Source organism: Hippocampus bargibanti, linkage group LG17 (genome assembly GCF_051943395.1).
Source record: "Hippocampus bargibanti isolate YZ-2025 linkage group LG17, ASM5194339v1, whole genome shotgun sequence".
NCBI classification, from domain to species: Eukaryota; Metazoa; Chordata; class Actinopteri; order Syngnathiformes; family Syngnathidae; genus Hippocampus; species Hippocampus bargibanti.
This window is the reverse complement of record NC_142750.1, coordinates 16,417,509-16,444,551: the sequence shown is the minus strand read 5'-3', so window position 1 is coordinate 16,444,551 and position 27,043 is coordinate 16,417,509. Positions and strand designations below refer to the sequence as shown.

The 27,043-nt window shown below is 43.6% G+C and overlaps 1 protein-coding gene across 2 annotated transcripts in view; it reads right to left on the bottom strand.

The window, feature by feature from the left end:
- The window catches only part of LOC148885993 (syntaxin-binding protein 4), an 84,199-nt gene extending 57,409 nt beyond the window's left edge, over positions 1–26,790 (bottom strand). The window contains exons 1-3 of one of the 2 annotated variants that reach the window (XM_089017895.1): positions 26,506–26,790; positions 7,828–7,901; positions 1,282–1,377 (exon numbers count right to left, since the gene is read on the bottom strand). In XM_089017895.1, the coding sequence (XP_088874021.1) occupies positions 1,282–1,377; positions 7,828–7,901; positions 26,506–26,552 (217 nt within the window). In that variant the 5' untranslated portion in view covers positions 26,553–26,790. The remainder of the gene's footprint in view (positions 1–1,281; positions 1,378–7,827; positions 7,902–26,505) is intronic. The other variant, XM_089017897.1, reaches the window with a different exon arrangement.
- Between the last annotated feature and the right edge of the window lie 253 nt (positions 26,791–27,043).

Here is a 27,043-nt window from a genome sequence, read left to right as displayed (position 1 = left end):
AGACTCAGTGCACAAGAGGTCTAAATCGGGAGTCTTCCAACCAAATCGTGAGACTTAACTTCGAGGTTCGCAGCTCATGGCAACCAGAGAGGCTCCGAGCTGCTCTCCGGCTGCAACATCACCAGGAGGCTAACAGAGCTAGCGGCGAGAGGAAGCACCAGCTAGTGAGCTACAGGGGGAAGGTGCTCGAGTGCCGACTGTTGTACCCGCCTTGCTGAGAAGATTGCTAACTGGAGCAGAGAATTACCCTTCCGATGTACCCCAAGCTGCATCACTCTCTGAGCTTGAGCCAGCCAACGTCCCGACACTTCTCCCTCAGCCCACCGAGCACCTTCCCCACTTACGGCATCAGGAGAAGTTTGTTCTCTGAACTGCTCTCCGGCTGCAATGTCACCAGCAGGCTAACTAAGTTCGCGTGCTACAGAACGGTGCCAAGCAACGGACTGCAAGAGAGAGCACCAGCTAGCGAGCTACAGAGCTACGGGAAGCGGTGTACAGCGAGAGAAAGCACCTACTAGCAAGCTACCGAGTGACGACTGCGTCGGGCCCACAGCCGGCAGCACCGCTCTTTGTCAGCGCCGAAGACAAACGCGGGGTCGGGCCGCGCTTCAGGCGCAGAGAGCAGGCAACCGGTAAAACTGACCCAGAAGAACCGGTGGGGAGAGGTGGCAGGATTTCCACCGGATGAAGTGGATTTTCTCTTTTGGGGCCATGGTTACGGTCTTCGGTAAAAAAAAATGTACAGTGTACTACAGGAGATGTTACCAAGTCTGAATAGCTAATGAGTGTAGTGACGCGATAGATTGCTGTGCGACAGTGAGATGGATGGCTGGCCAAAATTGTCGTACACGTTGCCGGGCTGCGACAGTGGTCGTGGTCGTAAGTACAGGTGGTCGTAAATCGAGAAGGTCGTAAGTCGGATGGTACCTATATTGGTTTTCATATCCAGAACACAAAAGCAGCATATCTAAATTCATCTTAAATGTCAATGGTCAAGATATACAATCTTGCCATCTCTCCAAAATTATAAGAATTTCAAAAGAAAGCAATGTATTTATCTTAACCCCAATGTAACTGTATCTGCAACTAAAGTCCGAGTGGTTTACATTTTTTAACTAGGGTACGTCTGTGTAAGCTCTCAGTCGTACAGGAGTGGTCCATCAATGAGAAGGTTTCTTCGGCCGTCATCTGTACTTTTTTGAACTAGGGTAGTAGCCTTGATCATATGATATACCTCATGCACAACATCAAAAGACATACACTCTAAAGTTATATGCTTACCAGCACTTGAAGCAAGGCCACCAGGTAAAATCCTTTTTACATAAACTCCAAACTCTTCTCCAGTTAATTCTTTCACTCCTCCAATCACTTTAATTCCTGGAAAGAGATGCAGATAAATTGAAATGTGCCCCATTTATAATCAGCTGGGTCCAACATCAGGCTTATTTTAGCGGTGGGCCATTGAGAACACCATTCCGTAAATTGTGGTGCCACTGTCAAAACTGGTACTGATTTTTATCTGCAAGCCGAGCACACACAATGATTGCACTGTGGCTAAAGTTGTGGGTCTTTTAAACACCCAGATCCAAGTCTTGGTCACTTTTGGTCATAACGTAAAAGTGCAGGATGTGGAAAGCTCTTCCTTCTTCTTGTGTTCTGCCTTAAAGCATTCTCAAACCAACCAACATCAGAAAGAAAGAATAACATGACCCACTTAATGCATAAGTAGCTGGAGCAAATATAAACCACATGAACTCTTTTTTTTTCATGGCTGATTTATGGTGTTTGGAAGACATTATTGCTTCCCAAGGAATAAAACATATATTCTCTTAAATCATAAAAAAAAATGCATGATGATGATGATGATGATGAAGATGGGGACTGACACAAAGCTACTCGATTGACAGGACAGCCTCACAGCAAGAAGGTTTATGTTATGACTTAAAGATGGCGTCGCGAGAGTTGCTGCCTTTCCAGCAGCTCCTGTATTTTGTTTTTCTATTTCTTTCTTTCTGTTCCTCTTCCTTACATGACTTTGCTCCTGTGAAATGTGAATTTCTCCATTGCGAGACGAAAAAGACTAATCCAATCCAATCCAAATGAACAACTCCTGCAAACCTCAATGATTCTATCAGATGTGGAGATAGACATGAACATTCAGTATACCTTTAGGAGTTTGTAAGGCTTTATCAGATTGGACAACACTGGGGGGGCGAAAGTGTTCACACCACAATTCAAAAGCTTGTTTTAGTGACATTGAAAAAATTGATGAGAAGGTTTCTTCAGCCGTCATCTGTACTTTTTTGAAGGTGTTGGACGTTTCACCTCCTATCCAAGAGGCTTCGTCAGCGAACTAAAGGACTGTACGACTGAGAGCTTACACAGACGTATGGAAAAAAATTACAACTTGACAAATCATGAAAAAATAACTTTTCCACCCTCAATATAAACCGCCTCAACCTGTACGTTCACAGAATCTCACCCCCCCCAAAAAGTGTATTTGAACTAGTGTGTGTAAACCTTTTATTTCCTTTGTATGTGTCCATGAGCTCACTAGCAGCACGTGGATGAGTACTTCTCAGCTCCTCCATTCTGTTTAGAGTCTAACTCCAGACAGCTGCAAATCTTTAATTCAGGTTTGTCTTTTGGCTTTCTCACATGTTCAAAAAACATAAATTACAAATGATATGTATCTGTAAGTCTCTATAACCGAGACAACAAACAGTCACAGTCGGCAGTAAATAGGCCACGCATATGTTAAACTCGTTGCCCGGTCACCCAAACTTACGTGGCGGCAGAAAATGGAAGTTCTCCTATATTACTGTCATGCTCCAACCCTCCTCTCCCAACCCTCATCGCATTCATCCAACACAAATGTACCTGCAGCCGTATTAGATTTGGGAATGACAGATAGCATCGCCTGTGGCTATCAGCACTCTGACTGCTTGGGGTCACGGTAATTTCACCTATCGGAGACTAGTCAGCGCATCAAAACAAAATCATCAACAGATACATTTTAAAATTGATGAAGCAATTTTTATTATTGGTTAAGCATCTTCATTAAGAACAGTTCATTCGCCTTAAATTTCAAGTTTGGAGTGCCCATGAACCTGTAAACTGTCTCCAGAAAGGAATTTTAATGATTGGCTGATCGATTTTCAGGCCAAACTCACTGTAATTGAGTATAATCAGTTGATGTAAGTTTTAATTACATTATTTCACTGACCAGCAATCGTACATAAAGGCTGGGGAATAAGTAAAATGATGTAGTTGTATGTGTTTGAATCCAATGTGTGTGACCTACTCCGTCTGTTCTGTTTTTGGTTGGATTTCCCTTAAAGGACAACGGACTTCGACTGAGTGCAGTTTACAAAGATTCCACTGCATATAGCTATATTTTCCGTTTTAAGACTCGAGCTGTATATTCATGAAGTCTTGTTTTTGAGTTGATGACGATGCCCTAACTGACGTCACGGAGGGAACGCCCCTGACTGAGAAAGCGACACACAATGCATTTTGGCATACTTTTTTTCGCCTGAAAACACTGTGTTAATCGCGAAATTAGAAGGAAAACTACATACATAAATCGATGGTGAATCATTGTGTGTCGTAACCACAACAAGGGGGAGGGACTTTTTGAATACCCCCAGTTCCAAGCTCATTTTGTGGCAGTTTTGGGACACTTTAAGTCATTTTTATTGGTGTTTTGCATTTGACTAAAAATCAGCCTGTGTGTTTTGGGTATTTTAGATGTTATAAAACGTTTTTCTGATGTCAGTTAGGAAACAAAAAAAAATAATAATTCAGTGTAGGATGGGTATCTCTCCAATCATTGCACCTGTCCCACCTACACATTTGCCAGTTTTCACCCCATCAGCCACAATCCAGCACTCCTTGCAGCATAAAGGCCAGCTGGTCAGCTATATTTCGAGCTGTACTTTCTGCTGCCTAGCTCTATAGCCTTCCTGTACACACCAATTTAATTTATTTGACTTCATTTGGTTCTTACCTCCGACACCTGTCCATTTTCCTGTGCTTTTTATTCAACCGGTGCTTGAATAAAACGTTTTCACAAAATATTATGAATTGCCTACAACTACAATAGAAGACTCAATTGTGGGAGGGCCCGAGCTGCACGTGTATGGTGCAAGGGAAGTGACACATATGCAAACAACAGTGCTCAGCTTCGGCATTCTTAACCCTGCTAAGTGGGTTAGGATTTACTACATGACCTACTTTGGCTCACAAGCAAATACTGTACACTGATACTGAGCAGGGATACCCTCCTCTACAGAGAAAATCCCTTTCAAAACTATTCCTAGCATTATTAGACATGCTCAATGGTAAGTTCACATACATCCAATACAGTCTCAGAAGATGTATGAAACTAATTTATCATTACTTGTTCCAGTAAAGTGATTTTGTTAGAAGCATTTGTTGAAAAGACCGGCGAATGGATTGTATTGCATTTGGATTGGATTTATCTTTATTAGTCTTTCAGTGGATAAATTTACATTTTACAGCAGCAAAATTATGAATGGAATGAAAGAAGTCGAAAAATAAAATACAAATGATAAGGTGTTTTGAGGTGACATTTACACATATCATCTACGTTGCAAAATAGCAGAACCTGCTCAACCCTGACCTATCTTTTAGACAGGTCCTGTTGGTTATTACAGAAATCAAATTAAGAGAACCATATTGGGAGCCAATTCATAAAGAGAGATAGATAGATCATATAGATGGTCTGTTTTATTGGATACTGGCATTTGGGCTGCCGTCCCCTGAGCCTGAAATGAAGCCACCCAATGTTTTTTTTTTTTAAGGACAAAGATGAAACCATTTCTCATCTTGCTCAACTCAGCAAAGGTGGGGTAATTTGTCACAAAACTGATGAGGAAAGACAAACAAACCCCAAAGACTCACCCACGGTTTCTAAACCATGGGACTCCCAACACCCTAGTATGAAATGGCATACAGTTTACAGAGACAATTAAATACATTACATGACTTCTGACACATGCCTCAGCCCAGACTGTACAGCATATCATGTTATCAGGTCACAGGTTATCATTATTGGTGTGTGAAAAGGTTGGTCGCACACTTTTGCACAACAAATACCCAGAAAATATACCTTATTTTATATATAATAAATGTGCTATGGTATTATAATTAAAGAAATAATCTGTACTATATAATAAAGTCGTTTTATTTACCTTTGTGATGGTCGTTGATGGCTTGATGGAATGGAGTGGCCAGTTTCATCAGCATTAAACACTTGATGAGGAACATAGCCTTCTTCTTTCACCATCTTGAGGAATGATCCCTTGTAGGTGCTTTCTCTGTGATAATTATATCTAGTTCCTCATCAATTGTGTTCTTTATAGCTGGGTTGATAGCTTTTTGCATCAAGTGTACAGATTGCTTGTACGGGTTGTTTGTGGAGCCTGATTGATGGGATATTTTAACCTTGCAGTCTACACTCTGTCTTTGAACTATCAATGTCGAAACTCTCTCACCTTGATGAGAAGGTTTCTTCAGCCGTCATCTGTACAAAAGTGAAGGTTTCGGACGTTTCGCCTCCTATCCAAGAGGCTTCGTCAGCGAACTAAAGTCTGACTGGTCGTATCGGCCCCATATATATAACCCTAATGTCCAGACCTGGTGGCGCCGGACACAGCTATGATAGGTCCCTACTCTCAGGTTGGGGGGGGGGGGGGGCGCGGGACCCCCCCCTGTGGCCCCACTGATTGTTCCTACATTCCTGACTAACGATTGGCCTATTACCCCCACTCCCCCCGGTATCACCTCATGAGCATAACGACCCTCATCAGCATTGCGAAAGTTGCCTAACCTGTTTTGCCTGAGCAGGCTATTGTATGAACGATCCAAATTGAACCTCACACCACCAGACCGGTTTAATGAACGATTTTGTTGTTTTATAAGAATCGCCTCTTTTACCCCCCTTTCAAACCATCTATGTTCTTTCGCTAAGATTTTAACCTCATTGTCGTCAAATGAGTGGTTACTAGCTTTTAGGTGCAAATGTACTGCCGATTGAGGCCCACTAGTATTATCCCTGCGATGTTGATAAAGTCTTTTTTTGAGAATTTGTTGAGTCTCCCCAATGTACTGCTCTTTACAATTTTCATTCTTACAATGTATGGAATAAACTACATTACTTTGTTTTTCATTTGGTAGCCTATCTTTTGGATGCACTAATTTTTGCCTTAATGTGTTTATCGGTTTGAAATAAGTAGGAATTTTATGTTGCCAAAGGACTCTTTGTAATTTTTCAGAAACTCCTGCAATGTACGGTACTGCTACTCCTCTCCTTTTAGAATCTTGAGAATTATTGGTTTCGTTCGCTATTCTTTCTTTCTGACATTTGTTGAATGACCACTGAGGGTACCCACAGTTAGTGAGTGCTCTCCTGATATGTTTTGACTCCTTTTCTCTACCTTCAGTGCTTCAGAAACGTCCGAAACCTTCACTTTTGTACAGATGACGGCTGAAGAAACCTTCTCATCGATGGACCACTCCTGTACGACTGAGAGCTTACACAGACGTCTCTCACCTTGACCAATCACGTGGCTTTAACCGAAGACTGGGGGCGGGGAATGGAGGACAAAAACAGTCGGCTGCCATTTTGTTGTTAGAAGAACGGGCTCTCGTTCGCAAACGACACATCACTCATTGAGGCAGCTCCGTGTACGAAAAGTTCGTATGCCAAGGTAAGGTTTGTATGCCAAAGTAAAATTTTCATAAATGTAACGTTCGGAAACCGAAAAGTTCGTAAGCCAAGGGGTTCGTAAACCAAGGTATCACTGTATTTACAAACAAACACATAGTTGTAATGCTTGAAAGTGTTCACTGACTTCTTTTTGTGCTAAAGTAAAAAACTCTCAATCCTCATGGCACAGTAATTCATGCTACCGTGGCATTCCGGCTTGATTATTATAATGCAATGCAAACAATCTTACATTAAGCATCTCCAGCTGGTCCAGAATGCTGTTCACCTCTCCACTGGCATTCATAAGAGGGAACACAAAACTCCCACTTTGACATCCCTTTGATGGGTCCGTTTACATTTTACAGTTCTTTTTAAGGTCGTATCATTTGTTTTCAAATGTTTAAATGACCTCGCCTCGTCCACCCATACTGCGGGCCAGACATTATTATAATTATTAAGAACTAAAAGGAGGCTAAGAGGGGAATCTTGCATTACTGGTCTCTCTCTCCGGAATGATGTCCCACTGAACATTCAAAAAACCCTTTCACTGCCCATATTTAAAACATGCCTCACTTATATACTTTGGCATTTGACTCAGACCCAATTTTAGTTTCACTGTTAGGTGCTTTTTTACTGTCTTTGTTACTGATTTATTGTTGTATTGTTATATATTGTAATTGATAGTTTCTCCATGTACAGCACTTTGTATACAGCGGTGGCAATTTGAAAATGCGCTATAAATGCAGTTGAGTTGAGTGCTGTGGAATAATTATCCATTCATCTACAGATTGGTCAAATCCAAATCCTGCTTCAGCCTGGCTTTTCCCCGTTTATTGTTTCTCCCTCATTTACTAAAGCTGAACATTCACACAGTCTTTTTTGCTCGAATGGGATCTGTCTTCTCCATGAATCAAAAATGTGATGCTCAACATTCATTGTGGAAGAGTTAAATCAACAAAACGGATTGTGGACTAGCATGTACAAACCCCAGTGTGTGTAACATGTAGTATTTTCCTGTGGCTACAGAATGATATTATTGCTGAAACAATACTCGCAAGTCATATATAACTCTCTTTAAAAACTGATATACTCACCTAAGCCATTCTCGCAATCTGTAAAGTCCATGGAGTGAACTGTTCTGTCGACACCATATGAACCCATGAGTGTCCTGGTTAAAGATGAAGAAAGAGGAGACATATAAGTGCATGGACAACACATTGACAGGAAAATCTAAGGCATCTTTCATCAAATTTTACACAGCATGGACAGAACCAAAATGCATAAGACAGAAAACATTGAGTTAGACACTTAGTTCTTCTAGTCGTCTAGAAGACTCTACCTCTACCTCAAATTGTGGCGATCCATTGGAGATAGAATATTTCCAAAAATGGGGTTAAAGTATTGATCCAGTCCTCTCAATCATTTTTTAATCAGAATCAGAATCAGCAAGCCTTAAATAGTCCCACAATGGGGATATTTTCAATCTCCGGTAGCAAAATGGTGAACAGATAAAAACAAAGTATTCTATGCATATAGGAATTTCAGACGAAATGTTTGACGGTGCAATAATGTTTCATCAAAAGAAATATACATAGTGCACGTATAAAAAAAGCATATTTGATATACGTAACTGTATTAAGTCAACATAAGGTAGCGTATGCTATTTACAATGCAAGAGTAGAGTTTTTTTCTCGTGTGATTATTAAGAAGTTCTGACAGCAGTCGGTATGGGCGGCGATAGCTCCCCTTATTACATTGCGGGCGTAACAGTCTCTGGCTGAAGGAGCTACCCAGTGCTGTCAGGGTGGGTGGGAGCTTTTATTTTAGCTAGTGTTTGTCTGTTACCCACCTCCTCTAGAGATTCCAGCAAGCAGCCCAGAACAGAACTGGCCCTCTTGGCCAGGTGCTCCAGTCTTTTTCTGTCCCGGCTGGTGATTCTGCTTGACCAGCAGACAATTCCATAGTGGATGGCTGAAGTGACCACTGAGTCATAGAAAGTCTTCAGGAGTGACCCATGAATCCCAAAAGACCTCAGTTTCCTGAGTATGAAGAGGTGACTGTCCCTTTTTTATAAAGGCATCTGCATTTGTAGTCCAGTTTATTCTTGAGAATAGCACCCAGGTAATTGTAGGAAGTCACTTTCTCTACTGTATGTCCGTACCCTGGATGTTTAATGGTGCAGGTGAGGACTGTATCCTGTCCACAATCAACTCCTTGGTTTTCCAAGGGTTGATCCGGAAGTGATTCTGCTGGTACCAGTCCACGAAGTCCCGGTCAGTCCCCTGTACTCCCGATCGTCTCCCTCTGTAATGAGGCCGACAATAGCAGAGTCATCAGACAACTTCTGAGGGTGTCAGGTTTGAGTGTTGTAATTGAAGTCCGAAGTGTAGGGAGTGAACAGGAATGGAGTCAGGACTGTTCCCTGCGATGCTCCAGTGCTGCAGCGAAGTCTACCAAACTGACAGTGATTTGCCCTCAAATACTGTGGCCGGTTTGTGAGGTAATCTGTAATGCAAGATGTCAGGTGGTGGTCCATTCTGGCATGCTGCAGTTTGTCCCCCAGTAGGTGATTCTGGATGGTGTTGAAGGCACTGGAGAAATCGAAGAATGTGATCCTCACAGTGCTCCCAGCATTCTCCAGGTGCAGCAGCACCAAGTGGAGGAGGTAGATGATGGCGTCCTCCCTCGCGATGCTGGGCTGGTAAGCAAACTGTAGCGAGTCCAGTGATGCGTTCGCCAGTGGTTGTGGGTGGGCGAGGACGAGTCTCTCCAGCGTCTTCATCAGGTGAGACGTCAGCGCCACCATTCTGTAATTGTTGAACTCCTTCAGGTGGGCGATCTTGGGCACTGGGACTGGGCATGACGTTTTCCACAGCTGTGGAACTCTGCCCAGCTTTAGGCTCAGGTTGAACATGTGTTGGACAATGACACACAGCTGGTCGGAGCAAGTCTTGAGGAGTCGGGAACTGATGCTTTCCAGACCTGCTGCCTTCCTCACCCTGATCTTCCTCAGTTGTTATCTCACCTGCGCAGTTGTCACAAACAGGCAGGCACCAGGAGGCAGAGTGACGGCTGAGGGTGTGGCATCGGTTGAGATGGAAGTTATTTGTCGCTGGAAGCTGGTCGTGAGAGGGCGCAGGGAGGGTAAATCCACAATGAGAGTGGGTGCAGGTGCAGCTACAAGTGGAGTTGACGGTGGGGGTGGGGCGACAGACGTCTGGTCAAACCAGTTGAAAAAGTGATTCAGTTCATCTGTCCAGTCCTTGTCTTTCTCATTCAATGTCACTGGGCATTTGTGACCTGAGATGTTTTTCAGGCCCTTGCAGACCCCAGACATTGCTGGCTTGAAGCTGCTCCTCCATTTTATTCCTGTAGGCCTTTTCCCCTCTCTGATCTTTCTCCTCAGTAGGATCTGCACGACCTTCAGCTCGTCTCTGTTCCATGACACAAAAGCCCATTTCTTTTCATTCAGGAGGGCCTTTATGTTGGGATTAATCCATAGTTTGTTGTTGGAAAAACACTGCACAGTCCTGCTGTATGGTGTTTCTCTCACAAAAGTTTATGTAATCTGTGATGTTGTCGGTGAGTGAATCAATGTCCTCCCCACGAATCTCAGTGAAGAGCTCCTACCTGGTTGATTCAAAGCAGTCCCACAGATCCTCTTCAGTCTCTGTGGGCCATCTTCTGACCGTGCGGGTCACAGCTGTTGCCTGTGCACCAGGGGTATATACACAGGCTGAAAATACACCATATTGTGGTCTGCTCTTCCAGGTGGGGGTAAGGGGAGGGTCTGTATCATAGCTGCCAACTTTTGAAACCAGAAAATCCTAGTAATATGCGTATATGAGTAAATATGAGTAAATGTACAAAGCGTGATATTAAAGAAATGGTCATAATGAATAAATCAAATACAATAAATTCAACTGTTCATCTTAATTTTAATTTTTCAATCGAAAACAGAGGTATGTTCCACAAAGCAACCTTAGTTCTATTACATTAACATTAAACTATGGTATCCTTCGTGAATGAGTTAAGGCCACCTTAGTGTATGTGCGACAGATCTTTGTAACTGATATATTGCCATGTATTGCAATCTATGGCAATAGCAGAACACACACACACACACACACAAAATTCCTCATCCCACCCCCCAAGGTTGGTGTCTGTCCCCCATTTCAGCTCGGGTTCTCTACCAGAGGCCAGGAAGCTTGAGGGTTCTATGCAGTATCCGTGCTGTTCCCAGCACTGCACTTTCTGGACCGAGATATCCGATGTTGTTCCCGGGATCTGTTGCAACCACTCGGCGAGTTTGGGGGTCAGTGCCCCGAGTGCTCCGACCACCACGACTGTCACCTTTACCTTCCAGGCTCTCTTCAGCTCCTCTCTGAGCCCTTGGTATTTCTTGATTTTCTCATGTTCCTTCTTTCTGATGTTTCCATCACTCGGGACCGCTACATCCTGGACAATGGCTTTCCTTTGCCCTTTATCTATGACCATGATATCTGGTTGGTTGGCCATTACCATCTTGTCAGTCTGTATCTGGAAGTCCCACAGGACCTTTGCTCGGTCATTCGCTACTACCTTGGGAGGTGTTTCCCATTTTGACCTTGGGGTTTCCAGTCCATACTCCGCACAGATATTTCGGTAGACTATGCCAGCCACCTGGTTATGGCGCTCCATGTAGGCTTTCCCTGCCAGCATCTTACACCCTGCAGTTATGTGTTGGATTGCCTCAGGTGCCTCTTTGCACAACTTGCACCTTGGGTCTTGCCTGGTGTGGTATATACCTGCCTCTATGGCTCTGGTGTTCAGGGCCTGCTCTTGAGCAGCCAGTATGAGTGCCTCTGTGCTGTCCTTTAGGCCAGCCCTCTATAGCCACTGATAGGACCTCTTGAGATCAGCCACTTCAGTTATGGTGAGAAGGTTTCTTCAGCCGTCATCTGTACAAAAGTGAAGGTTTCGGACGTTTCGCCTCCTATCCAAGAGGCTTCGTCAGCGAACTAAAGTCTGACTGGTCGTATCGGCCCCATTTATATATCCCTAATGTCCAGACCTGGTGGCGCCGGACACAGCTATGATAGGTCCCTACTCTCAGGTTGGGGGGGGGCGCGGACCCCCCCCCCCCTGTGGCCCCACTGATTGTTCCTACATTCCTGACTAACGATTGGCCTATTACACCCACTCCCCCCGGTATCACCTCATCAGCATAACGACCCTCATCAGCATTGCGAAAGTTGCCTAACCTGTTTTGCCTGAGCAGGCTATTGTATGAACGATCCAAATTGAACCTCACACCACCAGACCGGTTTAATGAAGGATTTTGTTGTTTTATAAGAATCGCCTCTTTCACCCCCCTTTCAAACCATCTATGTTCTTTCGCTAAGATTTTAACCTCATTGTCGTCAAATGAGTGGTTGCTAGCTTTTAGGTGCAAATGTACTGCCGATTGAGGCCCACTAGTATTATCCCTGCGATGTTGATAAAGTCTTTTTTTGAGAATTTGTTGAGTCTCCCCAATGTACTGCTCTTTACAATTTTCATTCTTACAATGTATGGAATAAACTACATTACTTTGTTTTTCATTTGGTAGCCTATCTTTTGGATGCACTAATTTTTGCCTTAACGTGTTTATCGGTTTGAAATAAGTAGGAATTTTATGTTGCCAAAGGACTCTTTGTAATTTTTCAGAAACTCCTGCAATGTACGGTACTGCTACTCCTCTCCTTTTAGAATCTTGAGAATTATTGGTTTCGTTCGCTATTCTTTCTTTCTGACATTTGTTGAATGACCACTGAGGGTACCCACAGTTAGTGAGTGCTCTCCTGATATGTTTTGACTCCTTTTCTCTACCTTCAGTGCTAGTTGGTATTAGTTTAGCCCTATGCTGGAGGGTTCTGATAACTCCTAGTTTATGTTGTAAAGGGTGGTTAGAGTCAAAAAGTAAGTATTGGTCAGTGTGCGTAGCCTTCCTAAAGACTTCTGTTTTTAGCGCTCTGTCCTCTTTTATAATTACTTTACAATCCAAGAAGGCTAGTTGGTTCTCTTGAATGTCCTCACGAGTAAATTTAATGTTGAAGTCTACAGAGTTGAGATGATCTGTGAAGGATTGAATTTCTTGTTTCTTAATTATGACAAAAGTATCGTCCACATATCTAAACCAGTGTCTAGGTTTTGTCCGCCATCCGCCAGCAGCCTCGTCCTCACCACTGAGACTGCTGCTGGGGTTGGGACAGATGTAAAGAGAGAAGTCACATCGTATGATGCCAAAGTTTCCTCAGGTTCCAATATGAGGTCTTTGATCCTCTCTACAAACCCTGTGGTGTTCTCTACGTGGTATTCTGTGTTACCAACCAACGGAGCTAAAATAGTTTTTAAATATTTGGCTACATTGTATGTAGAGGAGTCAATGCTACAAACAATGGGTCGGAGGGGGAACCCTTCTTTATGTATTTTTGGCAGGCCATAGATACATGGCGTGGCCTCTCCCGGGTATAATCTAAAATACATCTGTTTATCTATATGTTTTCCTTTCTCTAGCTTTTGGAGACAGTCAATCATTTCTTTCTTGTATCTATTGGAAGGGTCCCTTTTTAGTTGCTCATACGTGTTAGAATCACTGATTAACCTATTTATTTTGTCTTCATAATCCAATGTGTTGAGCAGCACTGTGCATCTGCCCTTGTCTGCTGGCAAAATAGTAATATTTTGACGACAATGAGGTTAAAATCTTAGCGAAAGAACATAGATGGTTTGAAAGGGGGGTGAAAGAGGCGATTCTTATAAAACAACAAAATCCTTCTTCAAACCGGTCTGGTGGTGTGAGGTTCAATTTGGATCGTTCATACATAAGCCTGCTCAGGCAAAACAGGTTAGGCAACTTTCGCAATGCTGATGAGGGTCGTTATGCTGATGAGGTGATACCGGGGGGAGTGGGTGTAATAGGCCAATCGTTAGTCAGGAATGTAGGAACAATCAGTGGGGCCACAGGGGGGGGGGTCCCGCGCCCCCCCCCCCCCAACCTGAGAGTAGGGACCTATCATAGCTGTGTCCGGCGCCACCAGGTCTGGACATTAGGGATATATAAATGGGGCCGATACGACCAGTCAGACTTTAGTTCGCTGACGAAGCCTCTTGGATAGGAGGCGAAACGTCCGAAACCTTCACTTTTGTACAGATGACGGCTGAAGAAACCTTCTCATCGATGGACCACTCCTGTACGACTGAGAGCTTACACAGACGCACTTCAGTTATGGTTCAGTGGTACATCCCGTGTAGGTGCTTTTCCTCCCATGAGTGTCCCTCTTCCAGCACCTCATCCTCTGTCTGAGACATTCTCTGAGTACATCATCCGTTGGGTCCTTCTCTTTGATGTATTCCTTGAGCTTGGATGTTTCATCCTAGACAGTGGTTCTCACACTCACTAGTCCCCGGCCTCCTTCCTTACGGCTTGTGTACAGTCTCAGGGTGCTGGACTTGGGATGGAACCCTCCATGCATAGTGAGGAGTTTTGGGTCTTAACATCCGTGGTCTGAATCTCTCCTTTGTCCACCTTATTATTCCTGCAGGGTAGCTGATCATTGGCAGGGCATAGCTATTTATTGCCCTGAACTTGTTCTTGCCATTGAGCTGGCTGCTTAGGACTTGCCTCACCTGCTGGAGGTATTTGGTCATAACAGCTTTCCTTGTTGCTAGTTCGAGGTTGCCAATGGCATGTGGTCTACCGAGGTACTTGTAGCTGTTTTCAATGTCTGCGATTATTCATTCAGGGAGTGAGACCCCTTCAGTGTGGAATACCTTGCCCCTCTTAGTCAACATCCGACTACATTTCTCCAGCCCGAATGACATCCCGATGTCACTGCTGTAGATCCTGGTTGTGTGGATCAGGGAGTCTATGTCCCTTTCGCTCTTAGCATACAGCTTTATGTCATCCATGTAGAGGAGGTGACTGAATGTAGCTCCATTTCTGTGGCGGTATCCATAGCCTGTCTTGGCAATTATTTGGCTGAACAGCAGTGGGGAGGGTGCATCATATTGGTATATGCCACATTTGATGGACACTTGCGTTAGTGGCTTGCCATTCGTTTCAAGTGTGGTTTTCCACATCCTCATCGAGTTTGCAACGAAGGCTTCCAGGGTCTTGTTGACCTTATACAACTCCAAGCATTCAATTATCCATGTATGTGGCATCGAGTCTATGCTTTCTTGTAATCAGTCCAGGCTGTGCACAGGTTGGTATGTCCTGTCAACCAGCAGCTTATGTTTGGCTCCTCTAGTATCTCTACCAATGCCTTTCTGTGCTTTGCTCATGTATTGATCCATGTGTCCACTTATATTAGCCGCAATGATGCCTGACATGAGCTTCCATGTTGTGGAGAGACAGGTTATTGGCCGATTGTCGGAAGGAACTGCACCCTTTGAGAAATCCTTTATGATCAGGATTGTTCGCCCTTCGGGTAGCCATCCTGGGTGAGTCCCATTAATCAGCAACTGGGTCATGTATGCTGCTAGGCGCCCGTGGAGTGCTGTGAGTTTCTTTAGCCAGTAGGTGTGGACGGCCTAGTGCCGTCCAGTTTTTCTTACCTGAGACTTTCTTGCATGTCTGCATGTATGCCTGTGATGGTTCTGTTCAGGGAGGTTGCTGTGCTCCTCTTTCAGAGTCACCAGCCACTGTGCCCTGCTGTTATGTGCGACCTCCTTCTCCCATATGCCTTTCCAGTATCTTTCAGTTTCCAGCCTTGGAGGGTCTGCTCTGCTGTTAGAACCCTGCCACTGAGCAGTTCGAGGCAACTCTCGCAGGTTGTGTTGCGAACAGCCTGTTTATTCTTCCGGCCTCATTCTCTTTCATGTACCTCTTTAGGCGACTGGACAAGGCCTGAAGCCTTTGTTTGGCAGTTTCGAGTGCTTCAGGTATGGTTATCTGCATGTACCTCTTGGGTATTGGCCTTTTATTCACACCTCTCTGGGTCAATTGACTCACATCTTTCCGAGCCGCCTTGATCTTAGCCTCCAACCGTCTTTTCCATGGTGGGTAACGAATCTCGTGGCTCTCACGGTTGCTCTTGTAGTCAAGCATCTCTCGGATCACTGATGCTGAAGCGCATATCAGCTCATTGGTTTCCGTGATCGTTCCGGTCGGGATCGCTCTCAGTGCTGCATTCACAGTTTCCATGAGACTTTCAGGTGTTACTTCACATAGCTGTTGTAATCGGTTTCTTGGTTGTCCAGTTTTCATTCTTGCCATGATCTTATCTCTCAGGTCAGTTGCTGCTTCGATCAGCATTTCATTTCATTCACTTTGCTGCTGTGAAATGTAAATTTCTCCACTGTGAGACTAATAAAGGCATATCCAATCCAATCCAATTGGGGGTGGTTTCCCAATCTCATCATTCATTGGGGCTTGCCTCCCAATCTCTGGTCTAACCTCTTCCTCTGATGTGGCAGCCTAGTGCCCTTCACCTCAGAATTTGTGTTTTACCTCATCAATCTCAAGTTGTGATAGCAATTGCTGTTTGTGGATAATGGAACACTGAGCTACTAGTTGTTTCGTGGTCAACCGTGACTGTGGGTTTCGAAGTAACCATTCATCCACCATTCTCCGCATGTAACCCCTCTGACTAGGGTTGTCTTGAGTAGTAGCATTCCAACAGAGCCATGTTATCGCATCTCGTCCATCTCCGCTTTGTTCCAGTAGCCCATTTTTCATCAAGGTGCTCTGGTTCCCCAGCACCTGACGCAGAACTTGATTGGCCGGGTGACGTCTGACGTCTTGCCCAAGGACCCACACTGGATGATTTTCTCTGCCCGAAGCGGGATTCGAACCCTCGTCTCCCGTATGCCAATATCAAATGAGCTATCCAGCCGCATAAACATACATACGCATACACCCACACACACACATATATATATATATATATATATATATATATATATATATATATATATATATATATATATATATATATATATATATATATATATATATATATATATATATATATATATATATATATCAGTGGCGGTCCGTGCATTTCACACCTAGGCCTTCAGTGAAGTCCTACTTAGTCCGACTTGAACAAATATCCCTCGTAATACCATAATTTATGACACAACGGCTAGAGATATCATTTACAAAAGCACACGCACGCAGTACTGGGCGTGGCATCACCTTAATAGTCTCCAACACAGGCTATTTTCCGGAGCAATTACACATCAATAAGTCTGCATCAGCAATTAGAACTTGTCACTATACGTGATACTGCAAACACTTAAAAATAAAAGGAAATTTAAAATCATTTGTCCACAAAGTTTTATTAAGTCCACCAAGAATATGCAATCTTTAAGAAGATTTTACGCTAAATTACAAAATGTCAGTTTAATATAAGAAAAACAACAAGACGTTCACAAAACGAACTATTTGTTGAAAATAAAAGTAAACAAATCTTTTTCATTTGTTCTTGAGAATAGGCCTACATGCGACAGCGAGTTGTCCTCTCCTTTAGCCATTGTGGGTTAAAAAAGCGAGTAGATATACTTGGTTTTTCTGCTAAAGTTTCCGGGTCTGATCTGTTGTAGCTTGGTTGATTTGCATAGCACTGCCTCCGCTGAGGGCTGAGGTAAAGTGAGTATCCAATCACAGGACGCGTACATGTCATGTTCAACGCGAGGCCCTCTAGCTGGCCTTACTGTGCCAACTCGTGATCTGATTGGCTATCGTAACTATATATCAACTACATGTGCCCGTTCATGTACAGCGCACAGACGCCCTCACTGTTGATTCTGAAGGCGTCGGTCAGATTTCATACAGCCTGGCGACACAAGCTAGCTGAATTCTGATTGGATTAAAAACTCTGACCTAAAACTACAACACTGAAAGGAGCATAACCAAATGGATATAATATAACATCAAGAAAACAGTATGCAGAATAATTATATATATATATTTAGAAAAAATACTTTTTTAATGAAATTGAGTTTTATTATAATTATGATAATGATGTCTGATTATGTTAGGCCTTACTGTGATATATATATATATATATATATATATATAATATATATATATATATATATATATATATATATATATAATATATATATAAATATATATATATATATATATTCCAATAAAAACAAGTAAAAAATCTTCAAAATAGTAAATACTCAATGGTCATTATATATATATATATATATATATATATATATATATATATATATATATATATATATATATATATATATATATATAATATATATATAATAATAATAATAATATAATATAATATAATATATATAATGACCATTGAGTATTTACTATTTTGAAGATTTTTTACTTGTTTTTATTGGAAACCGTAACCCGGATTGGGATAATGCAAACTGTAGTTTTTATGGCAAAACCGGAGTAGTTGGCAGGTAGGCTGTATGCATCCTTTGCATTAGCATAAGACAAGTCCAAGATATGATAGTCTCTGGTAGCACAGGTTACACACTGTGTGAATGTTGGGAGGGAGGACTGCAGGGAGACATAATTGAAATCCCCAGAGATGATGAGCAGGGCGTTGGGAGACTGGGTTTGCAGCCCGTTCACAACAGTCATCAGGGCATCAGAGGCTGCGCTGCCATTTGCCGTTGGGGGAATGTACGCCGTCACGGCTATGACGTGTGAGAATTCCCGTGGCTGATGATGTGGCCGAGTCTAATGGGCAAGCAGCTCTATGTCCCGAGTACAGAGTTTGTCTTTGATCATGACGTGCCCAAGATTGCACCATTTGTCATTCACAAACACAACAATTTCCCCTCTTGTGTGGCCGCTAGCCCGCTATTCGCTCGCCATGCTCGCAGCTGGTCCTAACTGTAAACAATGAGATCCCGTGTGCGAGTGGTTTCCCCGCTCACAGTAGTGGTGAAAAAAATGAGCAAAAGGGAAGAAGCCCATCTCCTCCCCATAGGTATCAGGAAAGAAAATACACAAAACACGATTGAGATGTGGATTGTTTTTCAGCATTTTTGGCCACAACATTTATCAAGGAGGAGAGTGGTTGCACTTTCTCGACAGCACAAATATGCCAGCATTGTTTTTGATTGGGAGGCATGTCGGTGTCATTTGAGTGTCATCACTGGAAGGCTCTGAGGCGTTTGTGCTATTTTGCGCCTGTAATTGGCAGCATTTTCACAGCCCCGCTTTTTTCAGCAGAAAAATCGGTGCTGTTGGACAGTCTGTGGCTGGATGGATACATGGCTTGGGGAGTCGACAAAGCGCCGACAGGGGTATGTGGAATTGTTGCGGCTTGGAATTGAAGCGGATTTACGTGGGACAGGAAATGTGAGACAATCTTTTTTCATCAATGGATGCTCCAGCTTCGTGTTTGCTTTAAAAATTTAGCTTGTAGCAGACATGCACATTCCACCATGACGTCCATGATCCACTGGTGAATCGGACGCTTTGATCACGCCTCTTTTACCTCGAACTGCTTCATGCAACAAAGTGTGTGTAGAAAGTGCTGAAGATTGAATAATGTCTGTCTTTTGTATTGTGTCATATTATTTGTTTTTTTTTTTTTTTTGTTTTTGACTTCAAGATGGTGCCGTGAGGGTGGCTGCCTTTACAACAGCTGCTGTATTTTGTTTTTGCTGCTGTGAAATGTAAATATCTCCACTGTGAGACAAATAAAGGCTCATCTAATCTAATCTAGTTGACTTTAGAGCTACCCTGCCTTGTTGTATGGAGTTGTATAGGTTGTAGGTTGTAGGAAATTAATTTACAAATTATTAACTCTCACTCTCATTTCATGACGTCTCAAATCCTGGAAGTGGAACAGAGAGAGTCGATTTTTTATATTCACTACAGCTTTTTGCCTGATATATTGTGATGTAATGAAACCTATTTTATTGCTTGTTCAAATATGCAGCATGAATGGTACATAAAAGAGAGGGAAAAGATTGACAGTTTTAAAAAAAGGTTGTCGTGTTTTCAAACTTGACAACACGTTCTTAACTGAAAAAAAAACAGAGATTTTGGATCTTGGTATGTTAGTACTATGAGAGATTTTTTTGGGGTTAATTGCCAAAAGCCTGACAAGGAAATTTATCTATAGTTCAGCAACTGAGGGTTTCTCACTAGCAGTCTGATACTCCCATGGCTGAATGTGAAATAATGAGACTAATTGGGAACACAATTCAGAAGTGCTTTTGTGGTGTTTGCAGTCCTCCATGTGCTTGTGTGTGTTTTCTAAAGGTACTCTAGCAACAAAGGGACATAAGTCTTCTTGTGCCGGTCCCAAGCCCGGATAAATACAGAGGGTTGTGTCAGGAAGGGCATCCGACGTAAAAGCTTGGCCAAAACAAACATGCAGATCAAACCTCTAAAGATGGAGAACACTGATTTGTTGTGGTGACCCCTTGAAGGGAAAAGCCCAAAGGAAAAGAAGAAGACTCTAGATTCCTCCCGCATTGCAAAATCTTGCATGGGAGGTTAATGGAACAATCTAGCTTGCCCAAAGTAGTTACTATGTGTGTATGTGATTGTTATAGGTTGCAATGGGAAATTGAAAATGGATGGAAAGATGGATGAATCCGCTGGTTCTCACTAAGATGGCAGGCTTGCACTCGTGCTGGAGCCCAACCCAGCTGACTTCAGGCAGTCGGCAGGGGACACTCTGAACTGGTTGCCAGCCAATCGCTGGGCACACATAGATGAACAACCATCCATTTCGTGTGCTCCACTAACCAGTCATGCATGTTTTTGGAATATTAGAAGAAACCAAAGGACCAGGAGAAAATCCATGCAGTCACGGGCAGAACATGCCAACTCCACAAAAGCAGGCCAGAATCTACCATGAAGCGGATGTGCTCATCAGTCAAGCTTCCTGCCACCAACTTGCATTCAAAGGAGTGAAATACCAGCATCACCTTACACATCATAATTTAATTTTTGAAGATAAGGCTGAATTGATTGTGTTTTACTGATTTTTTATCTTGCAGTTCTTTACAATTTATTAACTGTTGACATATTTTCAGTTGTATAATCATCATGTTGTGAGGTCTTTAAAAATGCCTGTTACATTAATAAAGGTTTGATAATGGCAACTGTTTAGCCTGGAAAAAGCCCCCCACCATTTTAGAGCACACCTGAAATCTTTTGCATTTTCAGCACCTCAACAGATTTGACCATAATCTGTATTTATCTCAATATTTTCCTGCATTAAAATAAAGGAATCTAGATGTCCAATTGTTAAATGATGTGTTTATTATTTGTCTATCTGTACTGTATAACACCATCTGTTTCAAATCCAAGGCCCGGGGGGCCAGATCCAGCTCGTGTCATCATTTTATTTGGCAAAAGCAAATAATGAATGTCACCTTCATGATCCTGGATCAAATGTGTAGTGAAATCTCAAATCTCACTTGAACAATAGTTGAAAATAAACATCGAATAGTTGATTTAACTCATTTAAAAATATTCATAAAGTTGTATAACTAACTATACAAGTGTAAATGAGTTGTGCACTAATATTATTAAATTATGACGGAAGTGACGCAACGGTGCACAGTGTGGCACCAAGTCCTTATTATCTTCCAAGGCACACACACATGCCATTAAGAAAATCCTTCACCTGATGCGGAAGACTGAAGGCTACTGGCGGCTCATGTCAGAGCCCGGTAGTACTATTGATGATGACTCCCACCACTTTTTCTCACTGCTTTCCAACACAGAGAAATGGAGGGGTGGAACTACACCTGACAAAGATGGCACGCTGAAGTTGCAGCAGTGTGATGTTGCAACCAGAGAGTGAACATCTTGTTTGGGCTAAGCTTCCCGCCTGCGCACCGATGTCAGTTGGCAGCACAGTCATAGTTGAACCAACCCAAGCAAGGTGCAGATCCAGGAAGATTGACACACACCGATGTGGGGCGATAGATGGCTCCCAGTGAGGGTCATCAACCCCTCGACTGAAAAAGTGGTGTTGAGAAGAAACACAAAGCTGGCAGATGTGTTTCCCTGCATTGCTAGAGAAGACTTGTCAGAACCTGACAACATCCAAATTTTGTCCCAATCTGTTCAGAATGCCACCGCAAGGCCAAGGTCCAAAGAAGTCATCAAAATAGCACTGAACAAGCTTGGACCACATGATCTGGACTTGGATGCGTGTGCTGTCACCGATACGTGGAGGGACAGACTTTTCCAACTCATTCAGAGGTATGAAGCAGTCTTTTCACGCAACAGGATGGACTGTGGAGAGGCCTCTGAATTTGTGCCCAAGATACACCTCGTTGATGAGGGACCATTCCGCCTGCCTTATCGAAGAGTCCCGCCCAGTCAATATGAAAAGCTGAGAATAACTCTCAATGAGATGGAAGAAAAGGGCATCATTCGGAAATCCACTAGTGAATACGCATCTCCATTGGTCCTAGTGTGGAAGAAGAATGGGGAGTTGCGCATCTGCACGGATTTCTGATGGCTAAATGCGAGGACACAGCGCTATGCTCACCCATTGCCCCATTAGGCTGATGCTCTTGCCGCACTTGGAGGAAATGTCTTCTCCACCATGGACCTCACCTCGGGATTTTATAATGTGCCCCTGTTTGAGGACCATAAGAAGTACACTGCCTTCTCGTCCCCATTTAACCTACATGAATATAACCGGATGCCACAAGGCCTGGACCGCTGAATGTCAAATTGCCTTTGAGACTCTGAAGCGCAATATGTCAAACAGTGTAACGTTGGCCAATCCTGACTTTGGGAAACCTTTCATCCTTGCTGTCGATGCATCGTTTGACGGCATTGGAGCCGTCCTCTCCCAGCTTCAGCCTGATGACAAGGTTGCGAGACCAGTGGCATTTGCTAGTAAAACGCTGTCACAAGTCCAATTGAACTATCCTGCACATCGGCTCGAATTTCTTGCTTTAAAGTGGGCCGTATGTGACAAGTTTTCCCACTGGCTAAAAGGCAAACATTTTACTGCCTGGTGCGACAACAATCCCTTGACATATATCCTGACGAAGCCCAAACTAGATGCCTGCGAGCAGAGGTGGGTGTCGAAGCTGGCAGCCTATGACTTTGACTTGAAATATGTCCCAGGGCCCAAGAACATAGTGGCTTATGCACTGAGTCGAGAACTGGTGCACTGGTGCACTGGTGAAAGAACTGTACCAATACCTACTGAACGAAGTCCAAGGGGTCATGAATGACACTGTACAGGATGCTTTCCGTTTCACCAACTGTCTGGCTGTCCACATGGCTGGTGACCATGATGGAGAAGTTCCCCAGGGGGAAGCTCCTGAAGAGTCATCTGGAAGTGCAATTGATGCGCAGGAGGTGTCTGCAGTTTTAGACGTTCATCTGACTGGTGGTACCTCTCAACTCCCTGGAGCAACCCCGTTGTCACTACAGCTACCTGAAGAAGACCCTTCCATTGTCATTCCCCATAGTCATTTACGTGCGCTATAGCACCAAGATTCTACAGTCAGCCTTGTCATATGACATATGAGACCCCGAGAAATATGAGACCCACTAAACATGAAAGAGCAGCTGAGACGAGCTGTGTGTTTTTGTTGCTGAGGCACTGGAAGAGCGGAAAGTTCGCGACGGGACTCTTTACAGAGTAAGGAAAGATCACCACATGAACAGAAGAGTCTTTCAGTTCGTCATACCTGGGTCTCTGAAACACCAAGTCCTACATGGTGTTCATGACGCGGTTAGTCATCAGGGCTGTTCTAGGACACTCTCTTTGGCTAGGGAACGGTACTTTTGGACGGGGATGGAGAAAGACATTACGAAGCATTTAAGGCAGTGCCAGAGGTGCATCTTGGGTAAGACCCCCAAGCCAGAAGCCCGGGCACCCCTGGAGAACATCCGAACTTCGGCTCCAATGGAGCTAGTATGCATTGATTTTTGGACAGCGGAGTCCGGTGAGAAGAAAACCACTGATGTCCTCGTTGTCACCGACCACTTCTCAAAGTTGGCTCTCGCCTTCCCCTGCAGAAACCAATAAGCAAAGCAAGTTGCCCGCTGCCTGTGGGACAAGTACTTCTGCATTTATGGGTTCACAAAAGGATCCATTCGGATCAGGGAGCCAACTTAGAGAGTAGGCTCATCAAGGATCTTCTTGAGATGGCAGGGGTGCACAAGTCCCACACAACACCATATCATCCCATGGGTAATGGCATCGCAGAAAGATTCAACTGGACCCTTGGAGGCATGATCAGAACACTTCCCCCAAAGTCTAGGTCCAAATGGCCACAGATGTTGACCATGTTGACTTTCTGCTATAACTGCACAGTACATGAGACGACGGGCTTTGTAGCATTCTATTTATTGTTTGATGTTTGAGCACCTTGAAGAGAGACCTTTCTGAAGCCGCGCAAATTGCTCAACAGCATGCAGCCAAGGAACAGACCCGTCACCCCCAGATATACAACCGCAAAGTCAAGGGGTCACCATTGGCTGTTGCTGACAAGGTACTACTAGCCAATTGAGGCGAGAAGGGCAAGCGGAAGGTTTGGGCGTCAACCCCTTATGACGTGGTGTCTGTAAAGGACAGGATCCGGGATGATGCCACAGGCAGAGAGAAGGTTGTACACAGGAACTTACTGCTCCCGGTTGACTTCTCGACATTTTCGGGGCAGGTGGAGCCTCGTTCGTGTTCAGATGGGTCAGAGATGGACGCACATTGCGGGAGTGACAAAAGCTCAGTTCCTGATGATCAGGAGGACACTCAGCTGTGCACTGAGAACTGGGTCATGTAGCACTTCTCTTCAGAACATGATTCCGCCGATGCATGTTGAGGGGATGTCAGTGAGAGAAGTCAGTCAGTAGGCCATGACATCCACACACAGACTGAACTTTCGACAGACCCGGTGTTTGACATAACACACTCGACTCCCGACTCAGCCCCAGATGAGACTGAACTAGAGGAGGTCATTTTCACACAACCATAGAACACACAGAGCCCCGTCAATTTCACAAGATGTGGTACGACAGTTAAACGCCCTGATAGGCTGATATGTGAGATGTCCTATCAGAAAGTCGGGATGCCAACATTAATATGGGTTTAATATGACCATTAGATTTTTTTTTTGCTTGTGCTGTGTGCCATTTGTCACCATTATCTTTATGGCTTCCCAGTAACGGGTGTAGTTATGTGCAGTTTTTGTGAAATGTAAATGGCATTTCTACTAGTCTGTGATGGGAATGGGTTTTGTACCACCCTATTCCTTCACACTACTGAAAGAAGAATTCCTATGATTGACTTTCTTGTACAGCTTTGCCCAATAACCTTGTCTCTTTTGCCTGTTGGTCTTTCTATTGTCTTCCGTGTGTATGTTGCCTCACTTCTGCATAATTTAAGGGGGGTGTATGTAACGGAGTTGTGCACTACGATTATTAAATATGACGGAAGTGACGCAACAGCGCACAGTGTAGCACCAAGTCCCGCCCATAGTTTTTAGAACTACTTGGACGAGACTTATGGTGAGTCGCATTTCTCTGATGGTCTGGATTAATGTGCATTTTCATGACAATATCACATATTTCATGACAATATCTTATTTATCATGACAATATCTTATTTTGTTTCCCCTTTTGTAGGTCAGGTCTAGTGTTATCTAATTAGTTCCCTGATTCCTTTCGAGTCCAGATTACTTTTTGTGTCATTGTTTAATTCAAGTTTTGTCGAGTGGAACTTTGAAGCACATGTGCTTCATAGTGCTTTTCTGTTGCACAGTTAATCACAAGACGAAACCCATGCGACTTCACCGATCCCTTCTGCCATATTGTGTTGCAGGTATTGTGTTTCATTTCGTTTTATTGTACAATATTTCGTTTCTTGTGTCGTGTTTCATTTGGCCGTGAGGGTTAGTGGCGTGTTGAACTGTGCCGCCATTATCCAGCACACCGCGTGTTTGCCCCGACGTCTCCGCATTGTGTTGCGTTCAGGGACATCATGTAAATAATAGTGACCTTTTGTTGTATTCTCTTTTTCTGTAAATAACCACTATACGATCGCACGTTGTTCATTCTGTTTTGTTATCTACAATGTTTTGTATACTGAGAAATACTTGGACGAGACTTATGTTCATCACAAGATAAAATCCATAGGACTTCACCCATCCCTTCTACCATACTGTGTTGCAGAAATAAAAGAAATAAAAAGAGACATCCACGCGTCTGGTATTATTAAGACGGCAGCAACGTGGAGCTCAAGACAGTCACTGTTGTGACACCCGTCACACAAGGAGATGATGAAACATTCAGTCAGTTTAACTGCCGTGTGATGGTTGTGATCACCGTGAGATTGTTGATTGTGATTAAACCCTTGTCCGGTCAAGTTTTATGGACATTTCTAAACATCAAAATGATTTTAATCCACAAAATGGCTTTTACATACAACGCAGAATAAATCCACCCAGTTCTTGTTACGCACGGCGGCTTGGCGAGCAGACGACAGATGGAAGAGTTCAACCCCGACCGAAGCAAAGAGGAAACAACGCGAAGGCAGCTGCTGTTTTTACATGTTTCTCTCAAATCACATAACGTTGCATTGCCGACAAATGAGACTATAATCCATTCTGTAATAACGCGTAGGCATAACACATACATTTTCACGATTCAAACGTTTATTGAAAAATAATAGTTCCTGGTTCGCTTGTTTAACAGTAAAACCGCATCTATCTCTGCTTCCATGGCACCAAACATGCACTTGTTTATCGAAAGAGCATCGACTAAAACTTGTACGAGCAATATTTCAGATGAACACTTGTCCCTGTTCATTGCTCACCTGCTGATGATGACAGCTCCTTTGTACATAACGGAAAAGGTTGGCATCTTGTCATGGAGACAGTTTCTCCGCCAGAACGGCCGCACGGACGTTCGATCAATGCGTCGGGTACAGCTTCCCCTGCCTCAGCCTCCGAACAGCCACCGCATAACGAAACGCGCGTGTGTGGGTGTCTGCACAGGCTCAGGCTGTCTCTGCATTCCGGCAAACCGCCGCCCCAACCAGTGAACATCACCCACCTTCGCCCCGCAGTTAATCTGTTACGTAAGTTAAAAGTCGACAAAAAAGGCGTTTGAGTGTGTTTTAGGGGCCCGACAGCTCCAAATATTACTGTGAAATGCCTGTTGAACGTAGGAGCAATTTGTTGCCAAGACAAGGTAAGATTCGACCCACCCCAATGTGCGATCCGACACTGTGAAGTACTGCGAAATCATGCAAATTACTGATTGACACGAAGTCTATTTCGTATCAATGAAATATACATTAATGTTGAAAATAAGTATATTCTCTCGAAGCACTAAAGGCCAATGTAGTAAAT